Raw genomic sequence first — 13753 nt, 5'->3', positions numbered from 1 at the left:
CTTGTTTTCGGAGAAAACCAAAAATAAGTATTGAATTGTTTGAGTATAGTGCTGTCTAAACGTGGTACGAGTCTTTTTAGGGGGGGTGTTGAGTTCCCCCAAACTCTTGAATTTGGCACTATGCAAAAAGAAGATTCATCGTCACATCAAACTTGTGGTATATGCATGAAGTACTAAATATAGACGAAATAAAAAACTAATTGCACAGTTCGATTGTATTTTGTGAGACAAACATTTTGAGTCTGAATACAAACGAAATACGCTAGGTAAAGGTTGCCGGAGACAGTCTCAGACCGTCACAACTGACAACCAAAACTCAAAACCTACAACACGAGCCTGCGCTCATTGCCTCAGGCCCTGTTTGGTTGAGCTGTGGTTGTGGGAAAAAGCTGCTGTGGGCTGTGAGCTATGGAAAAGCTGTTGTGGGCTGTGAGCTATAGAAAAGCTGAAAGCTATTTGGTTAAACAAGTATAAAATATACCTTTTATCTTTATCTCTCTTGAAACAACTATGGAAGAGCTTTTTATTCCACCAATTTCAAAAAGCAGAAAGCCAAAAGTCAAAAAACAGAATCAAACCAGCTTTTAAAAATAAACTATAGAAAAACAGCTGCTTCTAAAAAAAAGCCTCCTCTAAAAACAACTCCTTTAATTAAGCTTTTAGCCAAAGCCAAAAACCCGACCGGCCTCAGTCCGCTCCCTCTACTTCACTCCCTTCGGTCCTCCCTCCCCCCCACCCCACCCCTCCCTCTCCGCCGCTTCAAGCCCCCTGCTCCCATGGCCGCCGCGCGCTTCCGCTTCAGCTTCCGCTCCCTCCTGCCGCTTTCCCTCCTGCTCCTGCTCCTCTCCGTCCTCGGCGCCTCCGCGCGCAACGAGGAGGACGCCCGCGCGCTGGCGGCGCTCAAGCGGGCGCTGGACCCGACCGGCCGGGTCCTCGGCTCCTGGGACCCCTCCGGCGACCCATGCGCCGGCTCCTTCGTCGGCGTGACATGCAGCCGCGACGGCCGCGTCACCGCGGTCTCGCTGCAGGGCCGCGGGCTCTCGGGAACCCTGCCGCCGGCGGTGGCCGGGCTGCGTTGGCTCCAGGGGCTGTACCTCCACTACAACGGCATCAAGGGCCCCATACCGCGGGAGATTGGGAAACTGTCCGAGCTCACGGACCTGTACCTCGACGTCAACCATCTCACCGGGCCCGTGCCTGTCGAGATTGCCGCCATTGTCAACCTCCAAGGTGAGGCTTTGAGCTTTCCGTGCCTTCTTCCCTTGGTTTCCTGGGTGAAAAGTTCAAGAAAGGACAGCTTCCTGATTTTTTTCTTTTCTTTTTGGCTTCAGTACTGCATTTTGAGATTGGTTCAAGAAAGTACTACCGGTGCCGGGCTTCAGTACTGCATTTTGGGGTTTCCGCGCTTGACATTTGGAGCTCGTCCATATTTCGGATTTGAACATTGGGGAGGAAAATGCTCTCTTCCATTTGACCTTTAGAAAGGGGATGCTTCACCTTTTGCGAAGTTACAAAAATCCTTTTTTGGGTCTTTCATGCTCGATTTCTTGCTTCACTTTGAGGATTTTCAAACCAAAGTGGCACTGAAATCTCGCCTTTCAATACAAGTTGCGTGAGCTCTATATTTTCAGCGTTTCAAGAACCAATGTACTAACCATGACCGTTCTTTCCTCGTTTTATGGCGAAAAGGACCCATTGTCGTCAGTTTGTAGCGGGGTTTTGGCATAGAATGGGACTTTTTATAAGTTCATTTTGTAAGTTACAGTACTCCTTATTTGGGTGGGGGCTCATTTACTCGTCTGGTACTGTAGAGTACTGGAGTATGAGATTTTTGTGAGCAGAATGCGCGAAGAACAGTTGGTCGTGGTCCATCAATGCGAAACTCCTACAGCTTGCACTCGCTTGTTTTTGCGTTTCTATTCTGGGTCATTTCTCACAATCAGTGCAACGGCTATTTTTTGAAACGGGCCATTTGTCTACTTCTGACCTAACAACTCTCTGATTTTGTGTTTCTATTCTTGGTCTTCTTTTGGAGCAGTGTCTGTGTAGCAGTCACCTGTTTATATTTTATTTTCTTTTTTTACCCATACATATGTGACGAGCTTCTTTGAGTTGAACTTGAACCATTGGCCATTGGTAATATTTACTCAAGTAATATTTTTCGTTCTGCTTGTGGGAACTATGTTTTGGGTGGCTTCAGATTGGATCTTTCGCTGTGATACAAAACATTTGCCAGTAGAACAGAAGGAATATCTTTGATTTGAATTGATGTTGAGCTCTTTCTGTGCCATCTTTTTGCTCTTTGTGAAATCTGAACTAGTACGCATACATGTGGATACGGCTCGCTCGTCTGCTGATCGCAGCATTTCATAACCTGAGTAGCAGTAGCTTATGCTAGGCTGCTAATGGTTATTAGGATCTGAATGTCGTGAAGGTAGCAAATTCAGGGCATTGTCTATTTTGTAATGTAACTTTGGTCAGCTTTGCACGATCTGTCACCTTCTGTTCATATTTTGGTGTTTTGCAGAACTAGGTTTACAGTATAATTTGTATCCTAGTGGGCAGTCAAATATTGTTTTGCTGCCACAGGGTTTATTTTATTAACTGGCACATGCATTTCTTAGTTCCACATCATGAAAGTTCAGAAAAGAGCTGATGAGTTTTAGTCTTTCAACATCAAAGTGCTGATTTGCAATGCGAAGAAATGAATTAATTTACATAGTTCTCTCACAATCTTTTGCAGTGTTACAGCTGGGTTACAATCAGTTGACAGGCAGCATACCTCCCCAGTTGGGCAACCTGAATAAGCTAACTGTGCTCGCAATGCAGTCCAATCAGCTTGCTGGAGCCATTCCGGCAACCCTTGGTGAGCTAACACAGCTGAGACGGCTTGATTTGAGCTTCAACAACCTGTTTGGCTCAATCCCATCCAAGATTACTGAGGTTTCATTGCTTGAGGTCTTTGATGTTCGCAATAACACCCTTTCTGGGAGTGTCCCTGTTGGTAATAAGCTCCTCTTATTAAGACTTTAGTCTTTCTGAACCTCGTACTTTTTAGTCCTCATTCATGGTATTAACCACTACAATTTTGTATTGGATGCTAGGATTGAGGAGATTGAATGGTGGTTTCCAGTATGTCAATAACAAAGGGCTTTGTGGAGCTGGCTTCAGTTTGCTAGAGCTTTGCCCTTCTTCAGAGGATGGCCTGACACCCAGCAAGCCTGAGCCTTTTGGACCAGATGGTACTGTCAAGACACGGCAAATCCCTCAATCGGCAAATCCGGATAACTGCTCAGGCTCTCGCTGCTCAAAGTCTGCAAACGCATCCGAAGGAGTTCTTATTGTTGCTGTTGCTGCTGTGGTGATTGGTGCTGCATTCTGCGGGTTATTTGCATTCTCTTGGTACCGCTGGCAGAAACAGAAGATTGGAAGCTCACTGGAGGTTTCTGATAGCAGGCTCAGCACTGACCATTTCCAGCAGAAGGAAGCCTGCAGAAGGAGCGCCTCTCCGTTAATTAGCGTTGAGTACTCAAACAGTTGGGACCCATTGTCAGGTGGGGCTGGTGTTGGATCGTCCGGGGAAGTTGGTGATAGCTTTAGATTCAACCTAGAGGAGGTAGAATGTGCGACACAATACTTCTCTGATGTGAACTTGCTGGGCAAGAGCGGCTTCGCTGCGACATACAAAGGAATCCTTCGGGATGGATCAGTTGTTGCTGTCAAAAGCCTTAACAAGACAAGCTGCAAACAAGAGGAGTCGGATTTCTTGCGTGGGCTGAAGATGCTCACCCTTCTTCAACATGATAATCTTGTTAGCCTGAGGGGATTCTGCTGCTCCAGGGGGAGAGGAGAATGCTTCCTTGTGTATGACTTCATGGTTAACGGCTGCTTGTCACAGTATCTGGATGTTAAGGATGGTTCCAGCGCTACTGTTCTTGATTGGCCTACAAGAGTTTCCATCATCAGAGGCATTGCAAAAGGTATTATCCTACTCTCTATACCAGCTAAAATTGATATACTATCAGTATTTCAGTGTTCTAACTTCTTGATCTGGTCGCACATTTGCAGGAATTGAGTACCTTCACAGCAAGAAGAGCAGCAAGCCAGCAGTAGTCCACCAGAACATATCGGCCGAGAAGATCCTTCTCGACCACCACTTCGCGCCACGGCTGTCAGTACCAGGACTGCACAAGCTCCTCGCGGATGACGTCGTCTTCTCGACCCTGAAAGCCAGCGCGGCAATGGGCTACCTGGCACCCGAGTACGCCACCACAGGCCGGTTCACAGACAAGAGCGACATCTTCGCTTTCGGGGTCGTGGTTCTCCAAGTCCTCACAGGGAGGAGGGACGTCTCTCAGCTGAAGGTCGGCGCGGCGGCCGTCAGTGACCTCGGCGGCCTGGTCGATGGAAACCTGAACGGCGTGTTCTCGAGGGCAGAGGCGGCGAAGCTCGCGGCTGTTGCCGCGTACTGCACAAGCGAGTCGCCAAGTCAGCGGCCGACCATGGAGGCTGTGGTTCAGCAGCTAGTCTGAGTATTGAGAATTGAGACCAGAATGTATTTTGGGAGCGATGGTAGTGTGGGCTCATGTAATGAATAGGGTGATGACCCAGTTGCCACTGACATGCTAGTATTGGTTAGTGTAGTCGCTCATCTGCTGATCGCAGCATTTCATGACCTGAGTAGCAGTAGCTTATGCTAGGCTGCTAATGGTTATTAGGATCTGAATGTCGTGAAGGTAGCAAATTCAGGGCATTGTCTATTTTGTAATGTAACTTTGGTCAGCTTTGCACTGGCTTCCCTTGAATTGACCGACCTATTGACGTTATTGTATGTTGCAAGTGCCCAAGAGGCATCTCTTAATGAACTCATAATTACTGGGAAGATTGACCCCTCCTGATTGATTGGTCTTGATCGAGGCATATGTAATTTGTTGAACAGGAACACACGTCATCTCTCCCTGAGACTTCTTACGGTGCCTGTACTAAATTAAGGCGATTCTACATAAAAATAGATAAAAACTACTTGAATTTTGAAATTTTGAATATCTGCAAAAAGAAGGAAACGTCTAGCAGTCAGGTTGATCTGTACTTTGCACGGGAATGGCAAGTGCGTGAGCGTGAACGTGCAGTCCTTTCTGTTCCCACACCACACTGAGCCCATACCGTTGGCTCCTCCCATTTCAACTTTGCTCCTCCCATTTCAACTTTGCTGCTCAATAGGAGTACTTCTACAGTAGTAGCTCAAAAGGCCAATAGCTGGGTGCATACACTGAGAGCCTGTTTAGTTCCACCTCGTTTTGCCAAATTTTTCAAGATTTCTCGTCACATCGAATCTTTGGACGCATGCATGAAGCATTAAATATAAATAAAAAATAAAACTAATTACACAGTTTAGACGAAATCCACGAGACGAATTTTTTAAGCCTAATTAGACTATGATTGGACACTAATTGCCAAATAACAACGAAAATGCTACAGTATCGTTTTGCTAAAAATTTTGGCAACCAAACTGAAAAAAAAAACTGTCAAGAAAGCATTTGCCGACTAGAGTAGTGCATACGTACAGTATTTGACGAAGCACAATGACACGCAGGGTTGGACCCTGTTGCCAGCACTCCCAAAAGTGAATAAGCTACCGAGAAGAGAAATATGGACTTTCAATTTCCAGTGCACATAAATATATAAAAACCGGATGGGATTACTTTTAAATATGATTTAAGAAGGGATTTGAAGTAAAAAAATCGGAAAAGAGCCGGTGAGGGAAAGAAAAGAAAAAGAGGGCTTTCGTCCCCGTTCTTCCTCCTTCCGATTCCGGTTGCGGATGCGGATGCGGATGCGTGAACAAAAGCCGCGGCGGCATCAGAATGACAGAATTTGTCCGCCTCAGATTGAAGGCGCCCGCAAAGCCGCCCAACGAGAATTGCCATGTTCGCTCAGCTGATAAGCCATGACTGAAAGTATTGTTGGCTAAATTAATGTGAAAAAAAATACTATTAAAAAATACGATTTATAAGTCAAGCGAACCGGCAATTTACTTTTTATGGCCGCGGTCCAATATTGTCCACTCAAAAAAAATACTATTAAAAAAATACGACTTATAAATGAAGCGAACCGGCAATTTACTTTTCATGGCCGCGGTCCAATATTGTCCACTCCGCAAAGCCCACTGGACAAGAGGACAAACCCGCAAGAACCCGCATCCTCTCTGTCTCCGCGATGTCCAGGATCTGTCCGCGATGGTCTAGCGCGGTAGCTCCGCCGCCACCGTATCCTTCTTGTGCCCAGCTCCTCTCCGGACTCCGGCGCACACTCCTAGTAGAAGTTCATGTATACATATCTGAGCTTTAAAACTGATTCATCAATCGCTGCGCCAAATACTCTACAACATCGAAACACCGTGGATTTCCGGCTAGCATCAGTATTTCACAGGAACATAAGGACGATTGATCATATATCATGTTTGCGCTTTAATCAGACGACACTACGTACGTACCCACCTGCTTGATCTTTATTTAGCCAACACAAAGACGAACGACGTAAGTCGTCGTGGTTAGAGTGGACAAGCCTTACATGCACGCGCGTGCAGTGTTTGATTTGATTCATTCATGGACGGCGACGTGGAACCAGGGCGAAGAAGCCAACAGCGGAGGTCGCGGCTGCCGCGGCCCGGACGAGGACACCGGCGAGCCACGGCGCACGCAGCACCCCAGTGACCTTCCACGCGAACAGCGCAGGGAGCAGCGCGCTCAGCGCCCAGAGACCCACGACACCGGTGGACTCTCGCATAGCCCGCTTAAGAGCAACCACAACGTATATAGGCTAAGTAGTCCATATAGACAGCTCTCGTGTCAGTGGACTATAGCTATTATTGTCTTCACAATATTTATCCAACAAGTAGTCTATAAGGTAGGTCCCATATGAGATAAAAAATTCTTTCTCTTTACAATCATGTGTAGAATCAAGAAAGAGAGAGGGAGGAGTGAGAAAAAATAATATTTTTTATTTCTTATGAGTAGTCCATAAGCTTATGGGTACATTTTGCTATGGACTACCCTATGGACTGGTCTTACAATGTTCCAGCTACCTGATAGTAAATATTTTAATCCTATGGACTACCTTATGGCAAACATTGTGGTTGCTCTAATTGCTTGGTGGCCAGCTTTAGTGGCTGGTGGACGGTCCACGAACCCCCCCCCCCCCCCCCCCCCCCCCCCCCCCCCCGCCCCCCGCGCTTGCAAGGTGACGTCCGCCCCATCGGGAATCCCACTATTGCAGCGGCAGGGTTTGTTTACACGTGCCAAGAACATGAAAGCAAGGACTCCTACAGTAGTGTGTACTAGTGAAGATAAAGCTAAGGGTTTGTTCGAAATACAGGTTGGATTGAAAAATGTTGTTTGGATGGCTAGTCAAGCTACTAAAATTACAGATGTATTAGACTATTACAACCGGAAAAAATCAAGACCTCACCAGCGATAATTTAAATAGCTGATTCGTTGTGAGATAAAAACATTGTTTTCTAGCTGGCTGATTCAGGCCGATAAGCTCGAGGCAACTGAGCGTTGGCCATCGCCCGCCGGAGGCCCTCCCCGTTCTGTCTTGCCAGCAATCTCCCTCCCCAGCGGAGCCGTCGCCTCCGGTTCCTATGCGCCACGAGGAGCAGGGAGCCGTGGCCGTCCCCGTCTATGGCGTCACAGAGGAGCGCTCGCCGGCTCGAGCTCTGGAGCGGCGAAGTCCAGGAGCTCGCCGCTCAGCCTCGCGTCTGGCCAAAGCGGCCCATGTCGTCGACTGCTACATCTGATGAGAAGCGATATCGCCTTTGGCATCTGCCCGCCGGGAGCTCCGCTGCCGACCTGCCGTATTTATCTGCTGATGGGAAGCAACGCCGCCGCCATCTCCGTTCGACCAGCCGCTGCAAGCCCGACCGCCCATCTGCAAGTTCATGCCGACATGCCTCGTCAACCGCCGCCGCTGGATCCGCCTCGAGGCTCTGTCCCAGAATCGTTTTATGTAGATCTACGGTCTCAAGCTCGGTTTAGGCGGCGTATACGCGTGCGAGAGGACTCGCAGCCTATTCGGCTGGTATTAAAGCCGGTTGATAAGTTGGCCGAGGTTGTTTTATTGTGAGAGAAAAATACTGTAGATTATAGCTGATAAGCCATAAGTTCAATCGAACATGCCTTCGATGGCCGTAGCCGTCCATGTGACGCGAGATGCAGATGACGAGTGAGTTGTGCAACCTATGGATTCCGTGGGAGAATCGTACCCAAACGGACATTTTACTCATGAAAAATAATACAATTGTATTCTAGTGCACATGATATTACATCCGGAAGCTAATTACTGGTCAATAAAGTTACAAGGCTACCAAATAGGACCTTAAGGGCTCTTTTGAAAGCTGGAGGAGCAAAATCCAGGGATGAAAAACCCTCCACCTAGAATTAGAATGATATCCCCATAGATTACCCATCCAGGGAAAAGTCCGGAATCCCAAAAGGATTGGAGTTTTCAAATTAGCCTTAAAGCAGAGCACAACCCCCACATTTCTCACGACGCCATTATACCATGATCTTGTCTGGGCTATCTATATAGTTGGCCATTTGGCCCGGGCACTACGGGCCGGCCCAAGCACGACACGAATCAGCACGCCCCAGGAACGGCCCGGCCCGACGGCCTTCGTGCCAGTGCCTGGCACGGCCTGGCCTTAGTGCTGTGCCTGGGCCGCCATTCTGGCCCGTAGAGCCGGTCCGGGCACGGCACGCTATATGGGCCAGCCTGGCAGCGGCACGGCTCGGCCGTAGGTGGCCGTTGGATCCCTGGCCTCGCTCCCATCGTACCGTTGGATCCACCGTTGGAATCGGGGGTATAAAACCGCCCGTCCCGGCCGGCCGACGGCGTCTCCGTTGCCCTAATTCATTTGCTCTCAGTCAGTCAGTCGCCTCGCTCTCGGCTCTCCCCCGCAGCGCCGTCTCACCCGCTCCTCTCTCGCCTCGCTCTCCTCTCTCGGCGAGTCGACGTCGCCGCGTCGGCGACTCGCTCTCCTCTCTCTCCTCCGACTTCCTCTCTTCTTCTCGCTCTCCGATGACCTCTGGAGCCACCGCTGGCCGGCACTGGCACAATCCCTAACCCTAATCCTTGCTCAATCCCTAACCCTAACTCTTGATCTCGCTTCGTCCTCGCCGGATCCGTCGGTTTCCTCGCCAGATCCGTCGGATCTCCGGCCTTGCTCCCATCGGACCGTCGGATCTCCGGCCTCCGACTTCCTCTCTTCTTCTCGCTCTCCGGTGGCCTCTGGAGCCACCATTGGCCGGCACTGGCACAATCCCTAACCCTAACCCTTGATCTCGCTTCGTCCTCGCCGGATCCATCGTCGACCTCGTCGGATCTGTCGGTTTCCTTGCCGGATTCGTCCCTCATCATCTGTGCTCGCCAGATCCGTGCCTCGTCGACCTCACCGGCGACTCTGGTGCTCCGGCTTTGAAGGTAAGTCACCGTCAATCCATAACCCTAATCCTAACCCTAACCCTAACCCTCAATCTCTACTAACCCTTGCTCTGTTTTGTCTAAAGCCGTTGAGGGACGGGGTGCCGACGAGTGGCGATGGCTGGATCCGATGACGAGAGCTGTGTTTGTGTGATTATGTGACTTTTGAGTCTTTGATAAGTTCTCTAAACATGTAACTTTGTGTGACTTTGACTCTTTGATAAGTTCTTTGATTTTGATCAGTTTGTGATTCTGATCAGTTTGTGTGACTTTGTGATTTTGATCAGTTTGTGACTTTGAGTCTTTGATAAGTTCTTTGATTCTGAACATTCAGACTTTGTGATTCCGATCATTTTGAGGTGTTGGGCACTTATAGTGCCAGTGCCGACACGGGCACTGCTGGGCCGCCGTGCCCAATGACACGGCACGGCACGGCTAAGACTTGATAGTGCCGTGCCTAGGCCGGCACCTTAGCACGGCGACACTAACAAGCACGACACGGCTAGTCTACCGTACCGCGTAGTGCCGTGCCTGACGGGGCCGTGCCTGGAGTGCCCGTGCTAGGGCCGTGCGCCGGTTTGGCCAACTATAGCTATCTACCAGGACGAGACAAACTGGCCTTTGTTACCGCGCTGTACGTACTTAGGAAGAGTACAGTGCTGTGATTAACGCAGCAAAGCTGGTCTCAGTCGCGTGTGTTGGCTTTGGCTGTTTGCAATGATGCTAGTACTACTACGAGCATTGGCATTTGAAATGTGTAAATGCATGGGAGTATGGGATGGCCATGGGAGGGAGAGGCCGAGAGGGGAGGGAGTCAAAGGGGCGGTGCAGTGCGGCCAGCGCGGCTGCGCCTCCCAAAGCTTATGTTCTGGCCGGACTGGTGCTGCAGCGTCGCGTCTTTCGCGCGTCCTCTCCTCTCCTCCCTCCGCAACCCTCCGCAACAAACAAGATATGAATAGTATTTTTCTCTCATACAAATCAGTCAGCCGTACTTCTTCACAAACCTGTTCAGCCGGAGGAAAACGATCGTATACGATCGTAAATTTCCAGCCGGAACAGTATTTTTCTCTCACACAAATCAGCCAGCAGTATTTCTTCACGAACCAGCAATGATATGAACCAGCCAACTGAACAGGCTAGTCTATTGGGGTGCCACCGCTACTGTATGCGTCCCACTCCCACCGGGCCACCGGGACCGGGTAGACCGGCTGTAGCGAAGGGCTAGGAAGTTTTTTTGTTTTACAAATTGTGACTTAGGGCCTGTTTAGTTCCAAAAAATTTTACGTAGTATTCATCACATCGAATTTTGCGGCATATACATGGAGTACTAAATGTAGACGAAAAAAACTAATTGCACAGTTGGGTGAGAAATCGCGAGACGAAACTTTCGAACCTAATTAGTCTATAATTAGACACTAATTGCCAAATACAAACGAAAGTGTTACAGTAGCCAAAACCCAAAAATTTTTGAATCTAAACGCGCCCTTAAAACATGAGCTGGCTAGGCTAAACTGTCAAGTTTTGGCTCTCATGGAGTCATGGCCATGGAACCCCATACAACCGAAACCAAGCGAGGTCGGGCCGTCGGGGTCTTCAGGTTGTCTGTCTTCCAAGCTGTCTGTCTTCCAAGCTTGATTTGGTCGGGCACGCTTGGACCGATGGATCTGTGTATGCATCCGACCGAGGCAGAAGCAAAATTCTGTGCTGTCTGCCATTTTGTTCCCAGTCTCCCAGGGAGGGCCGGGACTGTGGGAGCAGCAACATTGACCCTGCACACTGCACCGCACCTGGCTCTGTAAACTGTAACGGCTCCTCAGTCCTGTATCCTCTCCTCTCCGGCTCTCCCGTCATCAGCTACACCACTCCTGAGTCCTGACTCCTGCCACAGCCGCTTGCTTCGGTTGGTCCTCTCCTCTGAAAGCTGGAGCAGTCTGGGGATGGTCAGGCTCCGGAGCGTGCCGTTGGGTGCTTCAGGAAACAAACTTCAGACATCGAATGAATGCCTCAGCCCTCGGCTCAGTTTGAATTCGAAAACGTACCTAGAGTACACTGTACACCACTACACCGTTGGACGCCATGCCAGTATGTGTGGTGTGCGTGCCTCCCTCTGCATCATCACAGTCTGATTCGCATGCCAAATTGCCAATGCACTCGAAACAACGAGGATCTGAAGGCTGATGGCGACGAGACTACGAGAGGCAGCAGTTTAATCAGTGAAACTAACTTTAGCCACCTTTTGCTGATACTGTACTAGGAGGCACTAATCTACTATCACATGTGATGATTGATACCGTGAGAAGTTTCCTACCGGGTTTCTTGTCTGGTGCTAAATGCTTTCCTTTGCCACGGTGGATGTGATTAGCAACTCTGACCTGATAGAGTAGTGATCGCAATAAAGGCCTGGTTTAGTTCCAAAAACTTTTCTCAAAAAGTGCTATAGTAGCTATTGCATCGAATTTTAAGATATGTGCATGGAGTATTAAATGTAGACGAAAAAAAAACTAATTGCACAGTTTAATTGGAAAATCGCGAGACGAACGTTTTGAACCTAATTAGACCATGATTGAATACTAATTACCAAATAAAAATAAAAGTGCTACGATAACCAAAATTCCAAACTTCTCCTAACTAAACAAGGCCAAAAAGTGTGGTGTTCTTAGGGAGATGGGCAGTAGGATGATCAGATTGCTATGCTAGCTGTATAAAAGAAAAGTTTCAGGCTTTTGATGGTTCCCGTCCCGGTGCATAGGCCAGCCACTGCTTTTACTGTCACGTGTGCACATGGCCCCTCACTCTCACCCTCCAATGCCTTTTGGGGTGGTGCACCCCATCCCTGCAAGCTGCAGCCTACGGCTAGTACCCCTGCAAGATGGTATATTTAGCCTCCGTGAGGCCTTGTTTAGATCACCTCTAAATTCTAAGTTTTTTTACTCTCTTTCCATCACATCAATTTTTAGCCGTTTATATGGAGCATTAAATGTAGGTAAAAAAATAACTAATTGCACAGTTTAGTTGGAAATCACGAGATGAATCTTTTGAGCTTAGTTGGTCCACGATTGGACAATATTTACCAAATAAGACGAAAGTGCTACTATTCATCGGTTTGAAATTTTTTGCAATCTAAACATGGCCTGAATTAAAATCTTTGTCATGTTGTCTTGAACTTATCAGCCTTACTTAGTGTTATATTATTGTGTTTTTATTTCACAACAAAACAACGTGTGTCAGCTTATCAGCCGCAAAAACCATTAACATATCCACGCTTGAGCTTTGTACAGTAGCAAAGAAAGAAAATCGTGCAGAGACTAGGCTGAAAGAGTAACCAATTTGCATACCTGAACATCTAACTGAACTCCCTAATAAAGGATGATGAGATAAAAAGACTTGGCTGCTCACTGTGCATCCGCCTGCACAAGACCTACAACAAACTGCACACTGCTCCCTGCTTCACTACAAGCGGCATGTTTCTGTATTAATATTAAGAGCCCCGCGCTTTGCGCGGGCAATAGTGGTGAAAAAAAGGTTTGTATTGTGTTTTAAAAAAAACAAAAAACAGGGTGGCACTGTTTCTTAACGGGTGTAGTACTGTTCACTGAGATACGGTACTGTTTACAAAAACCCGTTACTGTTCACTAAAACCCGTTACTGTTTATAAACCAGGTACTGTTCATTAAATGTTGGCTGTTACCGGAACAGTGATATGTGAGAGCGGTCGGAGATCCCAGGCTGCACGTCTTTTATATATATATATATATATATGTATGTATAGATATGTATAGATTATGCAGCACCAATTTCGTTCTATTCCATTTGATCTTTGCTGCCGGTGGGCCTGCAGCGCAGGGGGCAAAAGGTCACAGGGAATCCAAGGCGTCGTGCAGTCGTCCGTGGTCAAGATTCATGACTTCATGAGACGACGGCGAGTGCTTACGTCTTTTTGCGGCAGTGCATGGCCATCGCACTAGAGGCGCTGGGCTGGCCGCCCACTGCATTTATGGCCCACTGTGTGCCGGTGTGGTCCAGTCCATGGTCAGTGCCGAAGGCTCAAAGCTGAAATCTTGCGAGCACCGCATGCCACGACGACAGAGATCCCCAGCATGAAGTGCTTTACATGCGAGATCAACAGAAAATGTCGTGCACGATCAGTCAGAAACTTATTCAGTCAACAGATAACGCCTTTTCGTTTGGATATAAGTCACGACTAAAAGTACTGTTAGCTGGTTTAATATGAAAGAAAAATACTGTTTATTAGCTAATAAGTCATGACTTATAA

General features: G+C 48.2%; 1 protein-coding gene across 1 annotated transcript; it reads left to right on the top strand.

Moving 5' to 3' along the window:
* The first annotated feature begins 759 nt into the window (after positions 1-759).
* On the top strand, positions 760-4805 carry LOC136522143 (LRR receptor kinase BAK1-like). Its single transcript, XM_066515928.1, has 4 exons — positions 760-1230; positions 2744-3004; positions 3105-3980; positions 4069-4805. The coding sequence occupies exons 1-4, from the start codon at positions 777-779 to the stop codon at positions 4530-4532; spliced, it is 2055 nt and encodes a 684-aa protein (XP_066372025.1). The 5' UTR covers positions 760-776; the 3' UTR covers positions 4533-4805.
* The last annotated feature ends 8948 nt before the right edge of the window (positions 4806-13753 follow it).

The sequence above is a fragment of the Miscanthus floridulus genome, chromosome 18, assembly GCF_019320115.1.
Source record: "Miscanthus floridulus cultivar M001 chromosome 18, ASM1932011v1, whole genome shotgun sequence".
Classification (NCBI taxonomy): domain Eukaryota; kingdom Viridiplantae; phylum Streptophyta; class Magnoliopsida; order Poales; family Poaceae; genus Miscanthus; species Miscanthus floridulus.
This window is presented reverse-complemented; position numbering and strand designations above follow the sequence as displayed.